The sequence below is a fragment of the Micropterus salmoides genome, unplaced genomic scaffold (genome assembly GCF_014851395.1).
Source record: "Micropterus salmoides isolate LMB-PRFRI ecotype aquatic unplaced genomic scaffold, ASM1485139v1 Ms_hic_scaffold_3, whole genome shotgun sequence".
Taxonomy (NCBI): domain Eukaryota; kingdom Metazoa; phylum Chordata; class Actinopteri; order Centrarchiformes; family Centrarchidae; genus Micropterus; species Micropterus salmoides.
In genome coordinates this window covers 1,952,542-1,975,287 of record NW_024042261.1, presented here as the reverse complement: position 1 = coordinate 1,975,287, position 22,746 = coordinate 1,952,542, and the positions used below count along the sequence as shown (strand labels likewise).

Here is a 22,746-nt window from a genome sequence, read left to right as displayed (position 1 = left end):
TCAGGTGACTCAGGTTCAGAAGGAGATAGAGCAGAACAAGGAACTGCAGAAACCCAGCCAAGCTTATTACCAAGTCCCTACGCAGACACAATCCCAAGACCAACACCAAGCCCAATCACAGAGTCAGGACCAGGGTCAGATTCAGGTTCCAGTACAAGAGCAACCCCAAGGTCATGTACAGGTTCGGGTACATACGCAAGTCCGACAGAAAGCGGCCCAGAACAGGACATGAAACAGGAGCAGAAGGAGAATCAGGTTCAGAGCGAGACAGTCCCTATGCGAGATCAGAAACAGAACCCGAAGAAACAGACCCAGAAGAGGGACAGACAGAAACTCCAGGACAGACAGCTGGTGATGTGGATAGCAGTGACAGCAGTCCTAGTGCTACTAGCATGTCAGATTCCAGATATGATTCCTCAGAAAGAGAACGGTCCCCCGAGACAGGGACAGATGATTGAATGTGCACTAGCAGTAGCAACAGTAGCGGTGCAGGAAGGTAAATGGCCAAAAAGTGACAAACTAAATTTGACTTATGTAAGAACAACCACGCTAAAAAAGATTCTGACTCAAGGACCAGGAGGTCACATATTAGAAAACCAGCCAGCTAATAAACAGTGCGAAGCTGAAGGAGTGGTGGCGATAACGGCAAGCTGTAGTTCCAACAGGTGTACAGATGAAGTAACAGGAACAACTGTAGATAGGCAACTAGCCCGAAAGCTGATTAAGTCCCAGCCACGCCAGCAACGAAGGGGACTGACAGATGATCAGCCAAAAGCAACGTTGAGGCCTAACAGACGACAACCCAGGGTATTACAGAAGACCAAGTCCAGTATACAACAGACTAGAACCACACCGAGAGTAAAACCCATGATACAGGGAGAAAATATGTTTCGTCAATGGCTACAATATTCTGCTCAGCAGGTTAGCTCTCAGTCCTGCATAGCCTGTTACAATGGCAGGAGAGTCCCTCAAATATTGCCCATAAGTTTTGATGCGTGCCAACACCGTAATGATTGTTTTGCTTATTGCATGCTAAGAATGATGGCAAAGAAACTTGATGGATGGTCACAGAATAGAACTAATTGTCCATCCTACATGGACCCTTTATTGGAACATTGGGTACCACAGACGGCCGTCAGAAATGAAAGCACAGTATTCCCATTTTGCATAGTAGATACTAAGACTATGATGGTTAACGGACCAGACGCTAAAGTACAATGTCACCGCAAGCGAAAAGTAGAGAATGGCAGATCAGTACTTGCACACGATAAATGCGATACAACTGCTAAAGCTAAGTTTCAATGCCAACAGGTGGTGACAGATTATGCTCCATTTAGAGTTCAGCGAAATCAGAGTGATGCTGACATCCCCATACCGTTCCTAGGTGGAGGCACGTATACAATGGCAGACGTTTTCTGGTTATGTGATGACAGCGATCGCTTGAAAGTAAAGCTGCCACCACATTGGACTGGACAAAGGACTTGTCTCTGTACTGGTTTTATTAGATCTTAGTGCTGCATTTGATACCATTGACCATGAGATCCTATTGCAGAGACTGGAACATTTCATTGGCATTAAAGGAACCGCTCTAAGCTGGTTTAAGTCCTATTTATCAGATCGATTTCAGTTTGTACATGTTAACGATGAGTCCTCCATGCACTTGTAGGGTGCCTCCCTCCCCTCTCTCTCTCCTTCCATCCCTCTCACTCTTTCTCTGTTCCTCTCTTGCCCCCCCTCTCCCCCCAACCGGTCGAGGCAGATGGCCGCCCACCCTGAGCCATGGTTCTGCTCGAGGTTTCTGCATCTTAAAAGGAAGTTTTTCCTTGCCTCTGTCGCCTAGTGCTGCTCTTGGTGGGAACTGTTGGGCTTCTGTAAATAGCATCATAGAGTACGGTCTAGACCTGCTCTTGTGGACTTGAAGCTTCTAGAGAAGAAGAAAGAATGGAGTGAAAGTAATGTGGATAATATTGGATATTTGGTTCAAGATTATGTGAAAAGGAATTATTATAATTATATGCTATTATTTACTGATGGATCAAAAGATCCAGGGACTGAACATGTAGGATCAGGAGCATACACACCTGAGTTTGATGTAGTTAAAGAATTAATGATAATTTATCTGTATATACAGCAGAAATGGTTGCTATTATTTTAGGGTTACAGTGGATAGAAGAGGTGAGGCCTGAGAGAGTTGACATTTGTTCAGACTCCACTGCAGCCCTGTATAGTTTGAATTCCAAAAAGACAGTAAGAGATGATCTGTTGATTGAAATATGTACAATAATGCTGAGAATACAAAGAGCTGGAGTTGATGTGCAATTTGTTTGGGTCCCTGCTCATGTTGGTGTTCATGGGAATGAGAAAGCAGATGAGACTGCAAAGACAGCGTGGAAATTAAAAAATGATGAAATAATGCAAGTTCCCTTTGGAAAAGGAGAGGCCAAATCATTAATTAGAACAGCAGTGAGTGACGTATGGCAGATAAAGTGGGACACAGACACTAAAGGGAGACACTATTACAGCATACAGAAATCAATTAAGGTGAAGGGTTTCAAAGGGAAATGTAGAAGAGATGTAGTGGCTTTTTCAAGATTAAGGTTTGGACATACTGGGTTAAAATCAACGCTTTATTTAATGGCAAAATGTGTGTCTGATAAATATGTAGTTTGTAATGTTCCTGAAAATGTCGAGCATGTCATCATGAAGTGTAATAAATACAATTCTGAGAGAAACATCTTACGTGACAAGACATATGAATAAGGACGGGGATGGAATTTAGAAGGGATTTTAGGGATGAGTGAGGAAACAAAGGAGTGCTGCAAAGCTCTCTTTAATTTTCTCAAATCTACAGGATTAGATCATAACATATAGCCTTTTGTTTTGTTTGTTTGTTTGATTTAATTTTGTTTGTTTTGTTTTGAGTTTTGTTTTCTATTTATTTATTTACCTTTTGGTGCACTGAACCCCCTGAAGTAAACCTTGATATTACACACTCCGGTACAGTAGGTGGCGGTATGCATCTGAACATGTTGGTTGCGACCCGCCATAAAACCCAGAGAAGAAGAAGAATAACCGCTGGCTTTTTTTTTTTGTATCGATGTCAACACCTTTCATGTGCTGACATAACTTACGTGTTAATGTTTAGCTCCTGGAAAGTTGCATGATGACATAAAAACCCTCAAAACGCTATAACATTAGAGTCGAAATCGCTTCTTCCACAGTAAGTTAGCCTACGGACAACCAGCACAACACACGCCACAGAGCTCGGTAACTTAAATCAGATGACAACGTTAGCTTGATTCAAAGTTTTTAAAGGCAGAATGGCAGCCTTGCGTACAGCAAAGACAGCTTTGAGGAAAGAAATAAAGCGACGGGTTGCTGCACTGAGTGACGAGGAGAAACAACGACAGTCTCTAGTCATTTCACAGAAGGTAAGGAGAAGATAAAGCCAGTTTGAAGATTTTGAAACAATTACTTGTACAGAGTAGGCTGTTGCCTTTGCTAGCTTTGCCGATGTTATGCAAAAAACATAGATTTTTGTTCCTACCGCCACGTTTCCAAATAGAACGCCAAATTCCAATATAACGTTTTACAGTTCCCTGCCTTGGATATGGTTAAAGACACATTTGAATGTGACAAAATACTTTTTATAAATTCATAGGTTAAGTTTGATAAGTCGGCGTACACCTAGTGCTGCATGAAGCTCTTACTTAAGTTAGATAAAGTTTGCTTTCCTGCGGTCTTCCAATAACGTATCGGGAAGCACTGAAAGTTGGACGTTTATTTAAATAAAGTGATTTTGGTGTTTATAGACAATGCCGAATAGATACGTTTGTCCAACTATCCTTACCAAAATTTAAAGTTATTCCCTAGTAGTTACATAACTGCTGATAATCAAAATCATACTTAATATGGCGGTTTTTTAAATGGAGCTTGGCCTACTGACACTCAACATGCTCCTTATCGCCACTAATTGGTGTGGGCTGCCTTTATTCAGGACATGCCAAGAAACGGCCCTGGCCAAGACATTTGGTTCCAGTGGAGTCGGTGTTGCGCAGAGTCGATTGCCCGCAAAGCATGCCTGTCTATGTAGATGTCGTCATTGGCAGCAGAGACAAAACGTTGGGGTTTTTTGATAACCGCCACTAGATGGCGCTGCGCTAGCGAGACACAGGCCAAAAAAGTAGTCACATCAAATTAGAGGAGCTGAATGAAATGTTATGCTGTAAAAAGAGATACAGCTGTGATTGTGTGTTCATTTTGTTTGCTGTCTTGTAAGTATTACTGATACAGAAAATACTGGGTACGTACGGGGTACAGTGCTGATCAACAGAGCTGAATAGTTGACGGTGTTGGGATTACGGTGTTTTTCTCAACTGTGATGTGCTACCAAAAATATAATATTAATGGATATTAATGGATGGATGCAATAAAAACATAAACAAGGATTTATTATGCATGTCTTCTACTTCATTGTATGACTTAACGGGTCTATTCTACGCTAATTCAGCACTGCATCAGCTAAGAAGTGGTACACTGGAATAGAAAACAACCTTACTGTTCTCAAGTAATAGAGTTATGTATGATTTATTGTCATTCTTTTAATTATACAAGATGAAAGAAATGCAGGCAGGTATAAAAATATTGAATGTTCTCCACTTGTTACTCTGTATTTACACAGAAACAACAAGGCAGTGTCAAGAATTTCATTATCGCAGAAATACCCTGAAATATTGTTTTATGAATAGGGGCAGGTCGCCCACCCAGGGGCAGACTGGAACAAAAATTCAGTCCTGGCACTGTAGCCACACGCATCCCCACTCACGAACACACATTGACTACTTAGGCTACATTTGTGTACAGATGGTGAAATAATATAAACAGTAGGCCTACCATATGTAACATTTAATGTATGTGACTAGCACATAGGGCTGGGCAATAAATCAATAATTATTGCAATACAATTTTCAACCTATAACAATATAACAAATGTTCAATATATCAACACTAAAAAGTTAGATTTTATTCATTTGAATCATGAACAAATTAGCACTACATTTTTCTATTAAGATGTTTATTTTATTGAGGAAAAGGGATTGAAAAAAGATTTTACTTATTTTTACTCAAGCGTATAAAGAAAAGATTTTGTCTTAATTGTTTCGAATGTTCTTCCTCAGATTTGTTAAGTGATCCAATGTTTGGCAAGTTTTTGTCATGTTCTGATCATAAAGAACAGTTTAAAACCACAATTAACCATCTGGTTTCTACAAAAAGCAAAAATCACCCTTTTAACTTGAAAGAAATAATGATTTGACATTAATCGTGATAATTATCGATTGAATGCTTTGAAATTTTTTATCGCGATAAAATCTTTGGCCATATCGCCCAGCCCTACTGGCACATAAGTGCACACGTTTAACAAGTTTATACATATCGTTAAAATAATGGCTGTCCATCTGAGTATGGTATGGCATCTGTGTGCTGTCTGTCTAAGCAGTTTGTCATTCTCTACTGTAGAGTTAATTACAAACCCAACATTTGTGTGTCACTGTTTTCTACAACTACCACACTCCTGCCTCTGCTAGGCCTACAGTAGCATCCTTACTAGAAGATCTGGGCCCTGTTTCAGAAAGCAGGCTTAACAAACTCTGAGTTTGTCCCTGAGCTCTGGGTTGACTTAGCCTGAGGTGGGAAACTCTGAATTTTCGGTTCCAGAATGGCTGATCACAATCAGTTCAATCAACTCTGAGTATGTTGAGCCTGATTGAAGCGTGTGCATGGGGATGAAAAAAATCCATCATCAGTGGAGCGATACTACGATTCACCATGACAACGGGTAAATAAAGGCAGAGCCTCTATTTTAATCGGGTGGAGCTAGAAATATGAATGCGCGCCAACGCGGACCCTGATTGGCTCTAAAACAAAGGAGTGGAGGATCAGTGCGTTAACATTTTAGGCTACTATCCAGCGTTGCTCATTCATCATTTACCAGACTGGAATTTCCTTAATGAATGATAAAGTGCAACAGCCCATTACATTCTTTTTAAATAGGAAGGCTATATTTATTAGGCTGTAACCCGATGGGATAAAATGCCGGTGGTAATCGGCTACCTGATTATATAATAGGTAGGCTATAGATCAAATATATGACACAGTTTACTCGTGAACCTGTGATTGTAAAGTCACAGTCACACCCAGCAAGTTAGCCTATTAATTATTTTTTGCAGTGGAAAATGTGTCAATAGGTTTTTAAAAGTTTTAGACGTCTATTTTAAATTAATAAAATCTTGCTCATTTTGTATTTTATTAATGCTGTCAAAACACATGATAATTACGAATGTTTCAATCAGTGTGACTACAATATGAAAGATTACTGTTCATTGATCAGTTTTATAGGTTAGCCTGCATATTAAACAGTGATTACTGCAGTAATGTAGCTCACAGTAAGTGTTTTCAGTGCGACTGTCTACAGAGTCACAGCGTTAAAGATGGACAGATTTTATCCACGATGTGCGAAGATCTGTCCGACATCGATGACAGATTGATCATAAAAGCGTCATGTTCAAGATCATGTTTGGGTAAAAAACTAATAGCCGATCTAACTGAGATTTAAAGTTTTTAAAGATGTAAATGCGTTCAGATATGTGCTTTGATATCGACAGAATGAATGAGGAAATGAAACGGCGTGTCAGACAGCCACCTCAGGCTCCGCAGGAGGGGAGGAGTCAGAGAGAAACTGACGGTTTTCCAACTCATCCTGTGAACCTGTGAACCTTCACAGCATCAGTTGCCAGAGTTACTAATCTAGGGATTATCTGATCTCGCTCTGTGTTTCCCTCATCTCAGGTTTAACATACTCAGAATTTTCACATACAAAGAATTTACGCTTTCTCAAACGGGGCCCTGGGGCCTGTGACTGTACTGATTCCAGAAACATCCTAGTTAATGAACACAGTATAGGATTTAAGCATAGCAGCAAAATCTTTTCTCGCACACTGCTCTCAACATTGGACACATGAATAAAAACAAGTCTGGTAAATGGCAGAAGTAACATGAAAATAATTTCAGCTACCTGTATTTTCCATGTTTTCTTCTTACCTCTGCGGCACTAGGCTGTTCTGTCCTCAGCTGCAGCTTCAGCAGCCGAATTTTTAAACCTTTCGAAAAGAGGTAGTTTAATTTCAGCACCGTCCTACGGTCCATTGGGGTTTTCTGTTCTGACAAAACTTTACTGACAATCAGCTTGTGTTGCACTTTCTTTGATGAGGTGTTTAATATTGACTGAAGTTCCCAATTTAAGTAGCTTAACCTCTTGTTGGGTTGGTCAGCCCATCTCGGGACCAGGTCAGCTGTTGCCAACTGGGCCCAATGCTTTATATTTATTATTATTAGACATATTGTAATTATTAGGCATATTTTTATTATAACCGTAGTAAATGTGAGAGAACCTCATCTTATGCACCATCAGCCTGTAAAAACAATTTATTTATATAAATTCAGTGTATCAATTTCTATTTCTAGTAGCTTAGGTTATGTATTATTTAAGCATTTTAATTCTACTTAATTTTCTACGTTTATTTTAACATTTACCCACTAGCCTACTTGAATCTGCGCTCTTTATTTTAGGATTTATGATTGGGCATTTGGCATTTAGGATTTAAGAAAGGCCATATAGGATTTGGCATTGGGAATTTAGGATTACGGATTGGGGATTGTATGCAAATGAGGAGGCTTGACCCAAAGGCTTGATAGGGTTTGAAAGGGCAGGGGTGCAGAGGCACCTTATGGACATCAAGGGAAGTGACTGCCGAAGTGCACACTGCAATGAAGCCAAACAGAGCAACTGAGCAGGGTTGGAGGGAGGAATATAATGTATAAAGCCATAACTTCCACTTAATGAAAGCCTTAAATCAAAAGTGTGAAATTCTGAATATCAAATGCCGTAATTATCTTTATTTCTGACCCAATAATTCCTCTATACGGCACAGCAGCAAAAATCACATGCAAAATTACAATTCCCACTAATAACACGATTCATATCGCAATTGCAATATCTACCAAAATAATTACAATGTGATTTTCCTTTATTGTTTTTTTTTTTGCATATCATTCAGCCCTTTTTTTACAGCTGCTTCTGGCCTCTGATTATGTATGCATTTGTTTTAGCTCTTCAGACACCCCAAGTATGCGTCCTGTAAGCGGATTGCAGTGTTTCTCAACATGGATGATGAGGTGCGCACTGAGGAAATCATCAAAGACGTGTTTAAATGGGGTAAAAGCTGCTTCATTCCCAGATATAAGAGCAGAAGCAGCCATATGGACATGTTGAAGCTCAGCAGTCTGCAGGACATAGAGATGCTTCCTCTAACATCTTGGAACATCCGACAGCCTGCTGAAGAGGACAACAGCAGAGAGGAAGCACTGGCTACAGGTAAGCATGTAGACTCTCTCTCACACACGCACACGCCATCATCTACAGCAGGGGTGCCCAACCTTATTTGAATCAAGATCCACCAGTTTTATTTAATATGCACACAATGAACAGAAAATAATCCAGATGAAAAAATAAATTAATAATAAATGAATCTGCTCAGCCAAATGAATAAATGTAATGTAGTTCTCTGAGTTGTATCTTAGTGGGACCGCTGGCACTGGGAGTAGGCAACTAGTTTCTCATAGTCAGGCCAAAAGGAGCTGGTTGCAAACCTCAGGCAGGCCACAAGGTGGTCATCTGTCATTGTGAAGCTGTACTTTGACTTAGTGATCTTGAGCAAGTTCAAAGTATCTTATCAGAGTTTGAGAAGCGATTTACTGACTTTGCATCTGTTGAGCCTATTGCTAGCTATCTGTATTTTCCATTTGGTACAGGTATTGATAGATGTAGATTGCACTGCCTCCAAAGTAGTATTACTGTTCCACCTGGACAGCTCTGCTGTGGAGAATTGAGATTCTGACACTTCAAAATGACTTTGAAATAAAATCCAGAGCAACACCTGGCATGAATGCAATAAAGCAGACCCACCCACCAAACGCCCTGCAGCCTGCCTGCCCCCCAGAGTCCTAGAACTGTATGTAGTGAGACATGATCGAAGGGGGGAAGGTGAAAGAGGTCATAGGGAGGCTAGAATGGTCCAGCATTCAGCCCTGTCCCCCACCCCCCTAGGCAAGAGGATGCCAGGTCCCTCCAAGCCCAGGGTTTGGAGCAAGAGCTCCTCCCCAGCGCACAGACCCGCCCCAGATCCAGAGATCCAAACCCCCGAACCACAGGCCCACACACATCCCCGAGGCAGCTCAGCACAGCCCCGACCCGCAGCCCACCAACCCCCCCCCCCGAAAGCCTCACCACCACCCCATCTCCCCTTCCCCTATCGGAGCAGGCACAAGCCCCCCCCCCCCCCCCCCCCCCCCAGAACGGCCCAATAGCCCCTAGGGCCCAGACCCACAGCCCCACCCACACCCAGGAAGCAAGGCCGCCCAGGCCAGAAGCCCACCAACCCCAAGTCCGTCCCTCCCCAGCAGCAAAGCACCCTTCACACACACACCCACTGTCCCCAAAGAAAAGAGACAGCAGTCACCCCGCGACAGCAGCAACAGGCGCTCAGCCCCAGGAGGCCACCAGATGCACACAGCCTCTAGGACCTACCTAGGGGTGTGAATCTCACGGCACCCTATGACTCGACCCGACCACGATCCAGAGGGCTGCGACGCGACCAAAAAACAACCCTCGATGCACCCCAACGCACAATCCTCCCCCACACAGGATCTCCGGACAACCACCAAGCATCCAATCAGAGCACCAAAATCCAAAAGATCCACTCCGCAGTGGTGGCGCACCGAATACAGGGAAAACACCGGTCCTCCCGTCACGCGCATGCCCCAGACGGCCCTGGCACCACATAGTTTTCTTGGCGATGGATAAGGCAGTGAGAAGCATGTATGATGTGTCAACTTCTATACCAATGTCACTTTGGTCCCCCAGCACGCAGAGCGATGGGGAAAATGGGCCGGGTACCTTTGCCATATTGATAGGTTTTCACATGTGTCTTCTGCCAGAACTTTTGAACAGGTGAACATTGTCACATAGCATGCATGTAACTATCAGATATGTTACCTGAGCAGTTCCGGCAGATGTTTGACTGCATAAGACCCATTCTGAACATCCTTTGTCCTGTATAGTATGTTCTATGGAGAGTTTTATACTATAAGTTGTAGATTGGGATTTGTAGCTTTAAATGTATTTAAACATATCTGCATTCAGAAGTTTTGGTCTGGACTAATGGATAGATCGGTCTCCCACTTTGAGAATGGGAGAAAGATTGAACCGTCTGTTTTCAACAGTAACATATTTATTTTTGATAATAGTTTTGGGGGCAGGAGTTTAAGAAAGTCTGTTATCATTGAAGGTAGATCTCAGTCCATTATGTTATCCTTAAATCTTGCCTGCATTATGGATTTAAACTGTTGATATTCAAAAATGTATTATTGCTTATTCCATATTGTGCCACTAGATCCTGGAATGGAATAAAGTTACTGCCCTGCATTACATGCTCTAGATGTCTTATCCCTTTTATCATACCACACTGGGGAATTTAGTGTTATCTTGTTTTGCAGGATGTCAGGATTATTCCAGATTGGAGTAAGTCTGCATGGGATAGTTGAAGACCTAGATATTTTGAGAAATTCCCACCAGGCTGCTTATATTAATGCTTTTAAAGCAGGTATGAGGTTTGATGCTGGAACTGATGAATGGCACATCAGAAATTTTTATTTCTTTACAGAATGTTTGTTCTATGCCCATCCATGAGTGGTCCGGGGGGCTTTGATTCATCCATTTTGAGATAGATTTTGGTCTATTGGACAGGAAGTAATTAGAAAAATTTGGCAGTTCTAAACCACCACAATCTTTCTTATTTTTCACAAAAATGTAGAGATGTTTGAGTCCACTGATTTAAACCAGACAGCAGAGGGTTGGGTGGGTAACATTGAAAACAGGTAATTGATTTAGGTAGGACCATCATTTTTATGGTGGAGACTCTTCCCATGAGTCATCCTCTGTTGATTTTAAGTAGAGGCGTGTAGTTTAGCCATGTCAGTTCTGACAGCCTGCAGGAAATATTGACACCCAGATATTTAATATTCCCAGACTTTAGCGGTGTGGTAGATATACTCTGGAAATCACACATTACAGGTAAACTATGGATTTACTCCAGTTAATGGAGTAGTCTGAGATGGATGAGAATTTATCTTTAAGTGTGATTGTTTCAGAAAGAGAAGTTTGTGAGTTTAGGAAGAAAAGTAATACATCATCTGCATAAAGGCTCATCTTGTAGTGTACATTTTCTGTTTGAATTCCTTTTAATATTTTTATTTTGTCTGATGGCTCTATAAAAATAGTGAGGGAGACAGTGGGCAACCCTGCCTGGTACCCCTCTGAAGACTAAAGCTTGGAGAAGTATGATTATTTGTCCTGACAGAATCTCTTGGGAACTGTATAAGAATTTAATCCAGTTAATGAAAGAGTTTCCAAATCCAAATTTATGTAAACTAGGGAATAGAAATTTCCTATTTACCCTATCAAATGCTTTCTCTGCATCTAAAGAAACAACTGTAGTTTCCAGGTTATGAATAGTGGCATAGTCTATTAAATTAAGTAGCCTGTATTGTTGGTGGAGTGCCTGTCCTTAATAGATCCTGTGGTGTATTATACCAAGAGTGACCTTCTCTAGCCATCTTGCTAGGGTTTTGCAGATGTTTTACTTTTTAAATTCGATCAAAAATAACTCCAGCAATGCCGTGTTCTATTTTCTATTTTGTGTTGTCCATGGGCTGATTAATCAGCCTGTGCCATCTTCCCCGAACCAGTTATCAGCCAGTAAATGCAATGAGATTGTTGAGTTTTGTTGAGACAAAATCAAAACAATAAGTAGCTCTATAAATCAGCATGCACAAAACATAGTTTTTTATCCAGTTGAAATGAATGAATATCTGAATTTGAGAATATTGTCCTGCATCTACTTGCTGTCTAGACCCTTTACCTACAGTGCTATTCAAATAGTGCTCCAATTATTTAGGTAAAAACTACTCTATTTCATCTGGCCTTTTCCCTCAGGGTCTAAAAACAGCAGTTATTAAACCTGTACTAAAAAAGGGCAATCTAGATTCCTCTGTAGTCAATACAGATCAATATCAAACATGCCGTTTGTATGTTAGGTCACTGAGAAGATTGTTTATCAGCAGCATAGTTTTTTCCTAAGACTAATGGTTGGTTTGATATCTTTCAGTCTGGATTTTGCCCCAACCACAGTACTGAGACAGCATTAATCAAAGTGGTTAATGACATTCGTCTTAACTCTGACTCAGGTAATTTATCAGTTGTAGTTCTTTTAGATTTAAGTGCCGCATTTGATACTGTTGACTATTCAGTTTTATTAGAAAGACTAGAAAATTGGATCAGGCTATCTGATACAGTACTTTGCTGGTTTAGGTACATCTACATGACAATGATTGCTTTGTCTCTATTGGCAATTTAGTCTCCCAGAAAGATGACATGTGGAGTTTCTCAAGGATCAGTCCTTGCCCTTTCTTGTATACACTTGCTACCTTTAGGAAAACTTTGGCGGGAAAACAACATGCCCTCTCACCCTACAGCCCTATTAATTCCCTATGCCACTGCATCTCTGTTAAATGACTGGATGTGCCAGAACTTTCTCCAGTTAAACACAGACAAAGCAGAAGTAGTTGTTTTTGGTTCCAACAAAAATTAGAGAATTAAAGAGGTGGTATTATGCTCATTTTCAGGTTCAAAATCTTAATTAGGGGTTGTACCAGAACAGGTTTAATTTTCAAAATACACCATATTTTTGTCATACTGCACATTGCTGCAGCTCCTCTTTTCACCCTATGTGTTGTACGCTCCGCTCTTGAGCTACAGAGTGATGCATCTTACTTGTACAAAATCTTTGTTGGGAGTTGCACATGCGCAGTTCCCAGGTAAGGACTACTAGCCAATCAGAAGCAGAGACGGGCGGGTCGTAAGAAACAAGGTAGTGTAATCCAAATCAAAGCCGCTTCAGACTGCGACGGTAATAGCAGATGGTATAAGTTACTCACAAGTCCACAATAACACAACATCATTGTTCCACATCTTACCACAAACCACTACAAAAATCACCATATTTCAACTAAATTTTACATAAAAATTGGCCAAACAATTTGAATGTTTGCTCAGTAGCTTTCACATCAGGTGTAACATTAGCATTATAGTTATAACTTTAGCTGTGTTAGCCAACATTTACAACAACTCCGCACTTGAACTTGTCTGTGAAGTTCCATTGCCGTGTTTATTTTAAATACAATTCACAACCAATAAAGCATACTTACAGGTTTTGATTGTGAATTTCCAGGCCCAAACAGAGTCGGAGTTGCATCGTCTTTTAGGACTAAACATTGAACTGTTGCCAGTGTTCTGACGATCTATCGCAAATCGATAGACTCGACTCTACTCGGCCCTGCTCTGTTTTCCATTGCAGATAGTACCCAGAGATAGTATGTAACTTGTCGTCATAGCGATGCCACACACAACTGCCGTGACGTAATGTTCAATGCGACAAACACCAGCGATCCACACAGCTTTCTCTTTTTTAAGTTAAAACATTTCAACACTCCTCAGAATGTAAAGACAGATAAGCGGTATGAAGCTGTGTTTTCCTCTGCCGTTGTTGCTGCAGCGGTCTGTGTGACGGCGGGAGCAGAGGGCTCTGTGAGCGGGCGGCTGGCCGGCTCGCCAGCTCCTCCCGCAGGTTGACACAGGCTTCCCCCGCAGCCACTTGCAGAGCTCCTCAACTACTGAAATATTCAAGCACATTTTTGTTCCGCCATCACTTCTCGTAAAACTGTCAATATTCGAAATCTACACAGCTGATCTCTTCTCACCTCAAAACTTCTGGATTTAGTGACTGGAAAGTGGATTTAGTGATGAAATTACATATGAAAACTGTAAAATATAAAACTTTCTGTTGCTGGACTGTCTGGTGCAGCAATGATGATGCAGTGAATAGTGAATATTCTCTCTGACCAATCAGCAGTCCGTCGCGTTTTCACGTTACATTTTAGTATCCCTCAGCTCGGACCTTTGGAACCTCAACCGAGGTAAGGTGATACAAAAAAAAGTACCTGGAAGCAGGTACAGGTACAACATTTCTACAATGGAAAACCAAACAAAGGCGAGTCGAGCCAAGTCGAGTTGGTACTGTGCAGTGGAAAAGGGGCTTAACTAAAATCAAAGGGCCTCCTCAGACTAACTTGGTTTGAGGGCGTGCCTGACCCCGCTAGCCACTTGGCAAGCTTTATGACGCGTTTTCATTGTGATGTCACATTGTAGGAAGGGAAACGGCTGGGCTACAAACAAGCTGTTTTCAAGCAGTTCAGAGCAGAGCTTTCTGTGGGAGATGGGAACCCCTTTGGGCTGGACTTTGGGCTTTTTCACTTTGCAAACCTGTTACATGCACAAAAAAGAGATAACTCAATAAAAGAGAGGGGAAAAGCCAAAAAGCAGAATACCATCTCTTTAAGGCCATCGACATCTATGCAGCCTTAACGTCTTATCTTTTATTGTTTTATTTAGTTTCTTTATTTAGCTGCTTATTTTATTTCTTATATTTTATTAAATTTTAACTAGGCTACTTCTGTTGCTCCCTTAATTTTTATTAATTTTAATTCTTTCCATCATATTATTTAAACATGTAATGTTTATTTTTATGTAAAGCACATTGATTTGCGCATGTGCCTTGCCTTGCCTTCCTTGATAGAGGTTTTTAGCCAGTTGGCTAAAACCCCCGGATCAAGGTTGGGCTTTTTAAGAAGAGGTTTAATTACAGCTACTTTAAAGGGCTGTGGCACATATCCTGTTAATAAAGACTGAATAAAGATTGATCATATCTGTTAAAACAGTGCTGACTAAGGATAAAGCAGCCTAGTGAGGATGGGGTCTAAGAGGCAGGTTGATGGTTTAGATGAAGAAATTATTGAAGTTAATTGGTAAAGATTGAGGGAAGCAAAGCAGTCTAAACATATATCTGGTTTTACAGTTGTTTCTAAGGTTCCTGAGTTTGCGCAGGGCCTTCCTGTAAGTTTTAAGACTATCTTGCCTAATTAAACAAGAATTTTCAAGTTTGGTGGAAAACCAGTTCCTCTCAAGTTTCCGTGATATTTGATTTAATTTGCGAGTTTCAGTATTATACCATGGAGCTAACCGTCTTTGTTTTATTATTTTCTTTTTTTAGAGGGGCTACAGAGTCGAGTGTCATTTGCAGCGAGCCTGCAGCACTATCAACAAGATGATTGATTTGGGAGGGACTGAAATTAGCATAGGAGTCCTCCGTTACTTTGTGACTTGATAATGAATTTAGAACTGATGGAATCGCATCCTTAAATTTAGCTACAGCACTATCAGACAGACATCTTGTATAGAAATTTTTGCCCAATGGCGTGTAGTTCAGCAATACAAACTCAAAAGTTATCAAACAGTGGTCGGATAAAGAGGGATTCTGTGGGAACACCACTAAATGTTCAATTTCAATACCATACACCAAAACAAGGTCGAGGGTGTGGTTAAAACAGTGAGTCGGTTCATGAACACTCTGAGAGAAGCCAATGGAATCTAACAGAGAGATAAACGCAGTACTAAAGCTGTCATTCTCAACGTCCACATGAATATTAAAATCCCCTATAATAATAACTTTGTCCATTTTAAGGACTAAAGTTGACAAAAACTCTGCAAATTCAGATAAGAATTCAGAGTACGGACCAGGTGCTCGGTACACTATAACGAAGAGAATTGGTTGCTCTCTCCTTACATCCCTCTCTCTCTCTCTCTCTCTTCTCTCTCTCTCTCTCTTTCACTCTCTTCTCTCTCTCTTTCTCTCTCTCTCTCTCTCTCACCCCAACCGGTCGAGGCAGATGGCCGCCCACCCTGAGCCATGGTTCTGCTCGAGGTTTCTGCCTCTTAAAAGGAAGTTTTTCCTTGCCTCTGTCGCCTAGTGCTTGCTCTTGGTGGGAACTGTTGGGCTTCTGTAAATATCATCACAGAGTACGGTCTAGACCTGCTCTTTTATGAAAAGCGCTGTGAGATAACTGTTGTTGTGATTTGGCGCTATATAAATAAAATTGAATTGAATTGAATTGCAGTGATTTCCAACTTGGGTGCAAAAGAACAAGGCTTTCAAATGAGTTATAATTTAGTTTAGATTTAGAGCTGATTAGTAGGCTAGAGTCGAAGATAGCTGCAACTCCACCTCCTCGGCCTGTGCCTCGAGGAATGTGAGTATTAATATGACTGGGAGGGGTGGATTCATTTAGGCTACAACTGCAGGCCAATGTGACCCAAATCTGTATTTTTATGCCCATATGTGACTCAGATCTGATCTTTTTATGACAGTGTGAACAGGCCAAGTCACATGGAATCTGATCTTTTCCAGTTCAGAATTGAGCTACTTCCATACAGAGGTGGGACCAAGTCATCGTTTTTCAAGTCCGAGTCCAGTCTCAAGTCAAGGACCAGCAAGTCAAGCCCAAGTCTTAAATTTTTGAGTTTCGAGTCCTAAAAAAGTCATAATGTGCTCTTCACCAAATTTAAAACCATTTAAAAAGTTTTTTCAAGTTAAAAATAAAACAATGTATTGAATGAAGCATTAGTGTTCATGTAGGGCTGCTAATTATTTTAGTCAATATTGAGATCACAATTATTTAACAGGATTAATCATTGCCTTAGGAAACAGTAAACTATTGAAATGTAATACTTTCTTTTTAAAAACTAGGCATTACTCCAAAATCCCAAATAGCCCATGAAATAAGAACAATTATCCAACATTATTAACTTGAAGCAGCATCTAGTGTGCAAGAGGACAACAGCAGCACAGTTTCCCCCAAGTTGACAGATTTGGGTGAGGGATGGGTCACTGAGGGGGCTGTGTGTGTGTGTGTGTGTGTGTGTGTGTGTGTGTGTGTGTGTGTGTGTGTGTGTGTGTGTGTGTGTGTGTGTGTGTGTGTGTGTGTGTGTGTGTGTGTGTGTGTGTGTGTACACGGAGGGGAGCAGAGCAGGTGAATTATTCGAGTTGACGAAGTTACGTTACAGAACGCTGAAATAAAACCGTGGTGTTTTGTTGGGAGATGCAGTGACATAAACCAACGGTGAGAAAACTATAAATTGCTCTGACGTTAGAAGACGCAGACACAGTGGAAACCGATCAGGTAAAGCAACACTGAACACACCTTTTAGGGAGGGCCTCAGCTGTGAAGGAAAGGGGTGCGTTGGATTTATAAAACAAAATGAGTGTCGCTATTATTGTTTTATCTTAATTAACTTGTTTTTTAATTGGTGGAAGCAGCTTCACTGAACAGCTGCAGCAGTCTCTCTACACTGTTTTGACCTGACCTTTCTTTTCTCCGTGAGGTGGAGAAATTTAGAAAGTTGCGTAGCGCTGCGTCAGGCCCCCAGCTGTTGTGCATGGATTAGCCTGTGCGTAAAATTCATCCAGCCAGAGGGAACGATCACGAACCGTTCACAGCGCGCCAGTAGTAGGCCTACTACACAACCCATTGTAGATACCGGAGATGGAGTGGGTTGCTGGGGGGGACAGGGCCAGGAGATCGCACAACGGCCAGGTGCGCTTCGGACGGTCGGTGATTTTTCCCTCTTGCTGGATGAAGCCACACGCTCCAGTCTAATTGAGCACCGCGCTATGTTGATGCGCTGCGCAGTTTTTTATATCATCATTTATATTCGGGCATGGGGAGTGTCAAGTCACGAGTCATTGCTGTTCAAGTCAAAGTTGAGTTGCAAGTCTTCTTTGATTTTGTCAATCCACCAGACACGGAACTCTCTTCTGAGTTACGTGCTTGCTACTTGTCTGTGGGGACACAGTGGGGAGAGAGAGAGAGGGAGGGTGTGAGTTGTGGGGCAGTTGCATTGTCCAGCGCCAGAAACGTAAAGAAAAGAACAGAAAGTTGTGAAAAAATCAGATCTGGGGAAAAAATCGGAATTGAGCATTAAGGCCTGCAGTCTGAACGTAGCCTTAGGCTAACATATTCTCTATCACCCAGCCAGGTTTCAATAAGACAAAATAAATCAATATCATAATCTGATATCCAACGAAGGTTAAAATCAAGGGCAACTGGACTTGGTTGAAGATACTGGAAGACGTTTCGTCCCTCATCCAAAGGACTTCTTCAGTTCTGACTGACTGGCAGGGAAACTCAGCTATTTAACCTCAGTGGGGTCGTTGGCCCGGGTCATCGATACCGCTGGTTCGTTAGTGTTCCTGGTTGATGTGATGACAGTCGTTACGGTCGTTAAGACTACCTTTGGCCAAGACTGAACGACCATCGTTGGTATCTTCACCTGAGGCCAATAGGTTACGCTTGTTGAGTTTCCTGGGAAGTGATGAAAGGACAGCATTGTAAGTGGGGGATAAGTGGTGGCGTAGACCCCCTCCCCTGTTTAATAACGGCTTCTCGACCCTGGTGTAGATGGCTTCCTTGACACCTCTTTCAAACCATCCATCTTCTCTGTCTAAAATGTGCACCTGGTGGTCCTCAAACGAGTGTCCTCTGTCCTTCAGATGTAAGTAGACTGCAGAGTCTTGACCTGAGGAGTTGGCCCTTCTGTGTTGAGCCATGCGTTTGTGTAGTGGTTGTTTAGTCTCCCCAATATACAGGTCTGTGCATTCCTCACTGCATTGAACCGCATACACTAGATTGCTTTTCTTGTGTTTGGATGTGCGGTCTTTGGGGTGTACCAGCATCTGTCTTAGTGTGTTCTTGGGTTTAAAAAACACAGGAATGTTGTGTTTGTTGAAAATCCTCCTGAGTTTCTCTGATACTCCAGACACGTATGGAATCACAATGTTGTTGCGTTTGACCTTCTTTTCCTCCTCCCCTGTAGTTTTGTTCTTGGATCTTGTGGCTGTTTTCACAAAGGTCCATTTAGGGTATCCACAGGCTGTAAGTGCCCCCTTCGGGTGGTTCTGTTCCTTCTCTCTGGCTTGGGCGCTTGTTGGTATGTTTTCCGCTCTGTGGTGCAGTGTTCTCATGACCCCTAGCTTGTGCTCCAGTGGGTGGTGTGAATCGAACAGTAGGTATTGGTCTGTGTGTGTGGGTTTTCTGTAAACACCAATCTGCAGGCTCCTGTCCTCTTCAATGTGCACAGCGCAGTCCAGGAAGATCAAACTGTTGTTGTGAACATCTTCTCGTGTTGTTACTGTCCACAGAGTTGATGTGTTCTGTGAAGGCTCGCACTGCTTGACTTTTAATTTTGACCCAGGTGTCGTCCACATATCTGTACCAGTGGCTCGGTGCTGTTCCTCTGAAGGAGTTCAGGGCTTTGTTCTCCACTTCTTCCATGTAGATGTTTGCCACAATCGGGGCTACCGGTGAGCCCATGGCACAGCCATGCATCAATAAGCCATCAATTAAAATTTTGAAAATCGATTTGTGAATCAATTCACAAAGTCCCAGATATATATCTGAACTCTATGGAATTTATCTGGTCAGCCTGGAGTACATGTTCTCCTTAACCCTGACACATCTGCACACCAACCTTTGATTATGTCAAAACAGACTTCCTCCCTCCAGAGATATCTTTAGACATCAAATATATAGGTCATAGTATCTTGGAAAAGGTATAGCTGTCCATATTTACAGGCAAAGGCAAGGATTTCCAAACCTTCATCACTAATTTCACCATCTGCTCTCATTTTCCAGGAGGTCTGGACCTGATCCTGGTGCCAGGCCTGGGTTTTGACCGGCTGGGGAAACGTTTGGGAAGAGGGAAGGGCTTCTATGACACCTACTTGGGGCGCTGCATCAGACAACCCAAGGGAAAGCCCTACACCATTGCCTTGGCCTTCAAAGAGCAGCTGTGTCAGGAAATCCCTATCGACAATAATGATGTGCTTGTAGATGAAGTACTGTATGAGGATGAAGAGTAGATAATCAGTCACTAGTCATGCTTCAGGCATTCAGAACTGGCTATATTTAAATGGCAAGGTCAGCCATAGGTTTATCCTTGTCTTTCCATTGAAAGATAATCAACTCTTTTTCACTGCAGACAGCAGAAATAGCCACATGGAACCAATAAGACTAATGGTGGTCCATTGAAATGGCATATTGGACTATTGCCGGTATTATTTCCATCTGGGGTTTTCCTGCTTTGACTTGATGATGTGAGAGCTATTAAAGGCAGGTTTTGCAAACCGCTAAATACCTGAAATGAAGAATTCACTTACAAAAAATATTAATGGACAGTTAAATGAAAATAAGTGTAAATAAAGTTATACTGGGAAATGCAGTGTTTTATTCCTGACAATACTGTATGTGGAGCAAACTTGTGACTTGAACAGGGGAAACCTCAGCCCAGAACTCCCCAAATACAGATACAAAGGCAAAAGACCTTAACTTGCCAGTGCAGAACTGACAAAAAGGAAGGAAAAATTTAATGTTTTTTTGTTGTCCAGCCAACTAAATTGTAGGCGGAATATTGGAATTGCGTGACTTCTTTATTTTTTTAATTAACTTATTTATCTCTACAAGTTTGAGCTTAAAAATTACCTTTGACCCTTATTCTGAAGTTAAGGTACCCTGCCTTTGCACTGTCTGCAGAATAAGGGTTCATGCCAAGGCAAAAGGCATTAACTTACATTTGATTGATCACTGATACTGTAAAGAATCAGTATAATGATAATATCTATATAAAATCTATAGATATTATACTGATTCTTTACAGGCTTAATTTAATACAAACATGAATATAATATAGCCTAATGTAAATAAGAATTAATTAGTGTACTTTAAGGTCACAAAGGTGCATTACCATTTCACATATCATTAAGACTTATTTTATAATCCCATTGTCTTATAGAATTGAAACAAAACACTATTTCTCTTCCTATTTAGGGCCCAAGCACGAACCGTGCGAGGTCCCTATTAAAACTGAAGGGATTATATATACACTGCTCAAAAAAAACAAAGGGAACACTAAAATAACACATCTAGAATGAATGAATTAAATAATCTCATTAAATACTCCTTTCTTTACATAGTTTAATGTGCTGACAACAAAATCACACACATGGAGGTCTGGATTTGGAGTCACTTAAAATCAAAGTGGAAAACCACACTACAGGCCGATCCAACTTTGATGTAATGTCCTTAAAACAAGTCAAAATGAGGCTCAGTAGTGTTTGCGGCCTCCACGTGCCTGTATGACCTCCCTACAATGCCTGGGCATGTTCATGATGAGGTGGCGGATGGTCCTGAGGGATCCCCTTCCAGACCTGGACTAAAGCTGGACAGTCTGTGGAGCAACGTGGTGTTGGTGGATGGAGCGAAACATGATGTCCCAGATGTGCTCAATTGGATTCAGGTCTGGGGAAAAGGGCGGTCCAGTCCATAGCATCAATGCCTTCCTCTTGCAGGAACTGCTGACACACTCCAGCCACATGAGGTTTAGCATTGTGTTGCATTAGGAGGAACCCAGGGCCAACCGCACCAGCATATGGTCTCACAAGGGGTCTGAGGATCTCATCTCGGTACCTAATGGCAGTCAGGCTACCTCTGGTGAGCACATGGAGGGCTGTGCTGCCCCCCAAAGAAATGCCACCCCACAGCATTACTGACCCACCGCCAAACCGGTCATGCTGGAGGATGTTGCAGGCAGCAGAACGTTCTCCACGGCGTCTCCAGACTCTGTCACGTCTGTCACATGTGCTCAGTGTGAACCTGCTTTCATCTGTGAAGAGCACAGGGCGCCAGTGGCGAATTTGCCAATCTTGGTGTTCTCTGGCAAATGACAAACGTACACAACCCCCACCTGTGGACGTCGGGCCCTCATACCACCCTCATGGAGTCTGTTTCTGACCGTTTGAGCAGACACATGCACATGGCCTGCTGGAGGTCATTTTGCAGGGCTCTGGCAGTGCTCCTCCTGCTCCTCCTTGCACAAAGGCAGAGGTAGCGGTCCTGCTGTTGGGTTGTTGCCCTCCTACAGCCTCCTCCACCTCTCCTGATGTGATGGCCTGTCTCCTGGTAGCGCCTCCATGCTCTGGAAAATTTTCGTATTTTATGGGTTTCACACATGGGCATTTAAAAATGGCTTGCTTTGAATTTTATGGTAATTTTTGGATGATTTACACACTCCATACTTTAACGAACTCCTCCTAGAGAATTAGTCTGACCAACTTCAGATTTTCGCTGTCTAGTCTAATCCCACTTACTATTAAAAGTTGTATAAAAGGTGAATTTTCGTGAAACCGTGTGCCCGTGGCATGGCATCCAAAATCAATGATTCGCCATGAAAGAGGAATTTGTTGTAAATTTAGTGTATATGCTCATATCTACATGCCAATAGTCAGTTATAGTCATAGCACCAAGTGCTATGTTGCACCACAAAGGGGACACAGGAAGTGATTAACACCTTTGTGCAGCATCCGAAGCGACTGGCAAATTCACAGCCACACCAGCAAAGCTTTAGAATCTGCAACACGGCCGCCTCTACCTGCTTGCAGCTTTAATTCTTTTTAGTCATACTGCGGCCTAGACGGTAAGTGCTACAGATACAAAACTTACAGGGTAGGTCCAAACCACTGCACGTACCTCAGGACTATTTCCTATTGGACTTTTTATCCCACAAAATCGTGAAAACTAAAAAATCTATTTAAATGAACTCCGAAACGGCAAGTTCGATTGGCTCCA

At 41.9% G+C, this 22,746-nt stretch overlaps 1 protein-coding gene across 2 annotated transcripts; it reads left to right on the top strand.

Moving 5' to 3' along the window:
• Positions 1-3,091: 3,091 nt before the first annotated feature.
• On the top strand, positions 3,092-20,344 carry mthfs (5,10-methenyltetrahydrofolate synthetase (5-formyltetrahydrofolate cyclo-ligase)). 2 transcript variants are annotated; one of them, XM_038693634.1, is made up of 3 exons: positions 3,092-3,220; positions 8,167-8,431; positions 19,759-20,344. In XM_038693634.1, exons 2-3 carry the CDS (start codon positions 8,221-8,223, stop codon positions 19,983-19,985), a joined length of 438 nt encoding a protein of 145 aa, XP_038549562.1. In that variant the 5' UTR covers positions 3,092-3,220; positions 8,167-8,220; the 3' UTR covers positions 19,986-20,344. The 2 variants fall into 2 exon arrangements, with proteins under 2 accessions (XP_038549562.1, XP_038549561.1); XM_038693633.1 differs by having other exon boundaries at positions 3,092-3,431.
• The last annotated feature ends 2,402 nt before the right edge of the window (positions 20,345-22,746 follow it).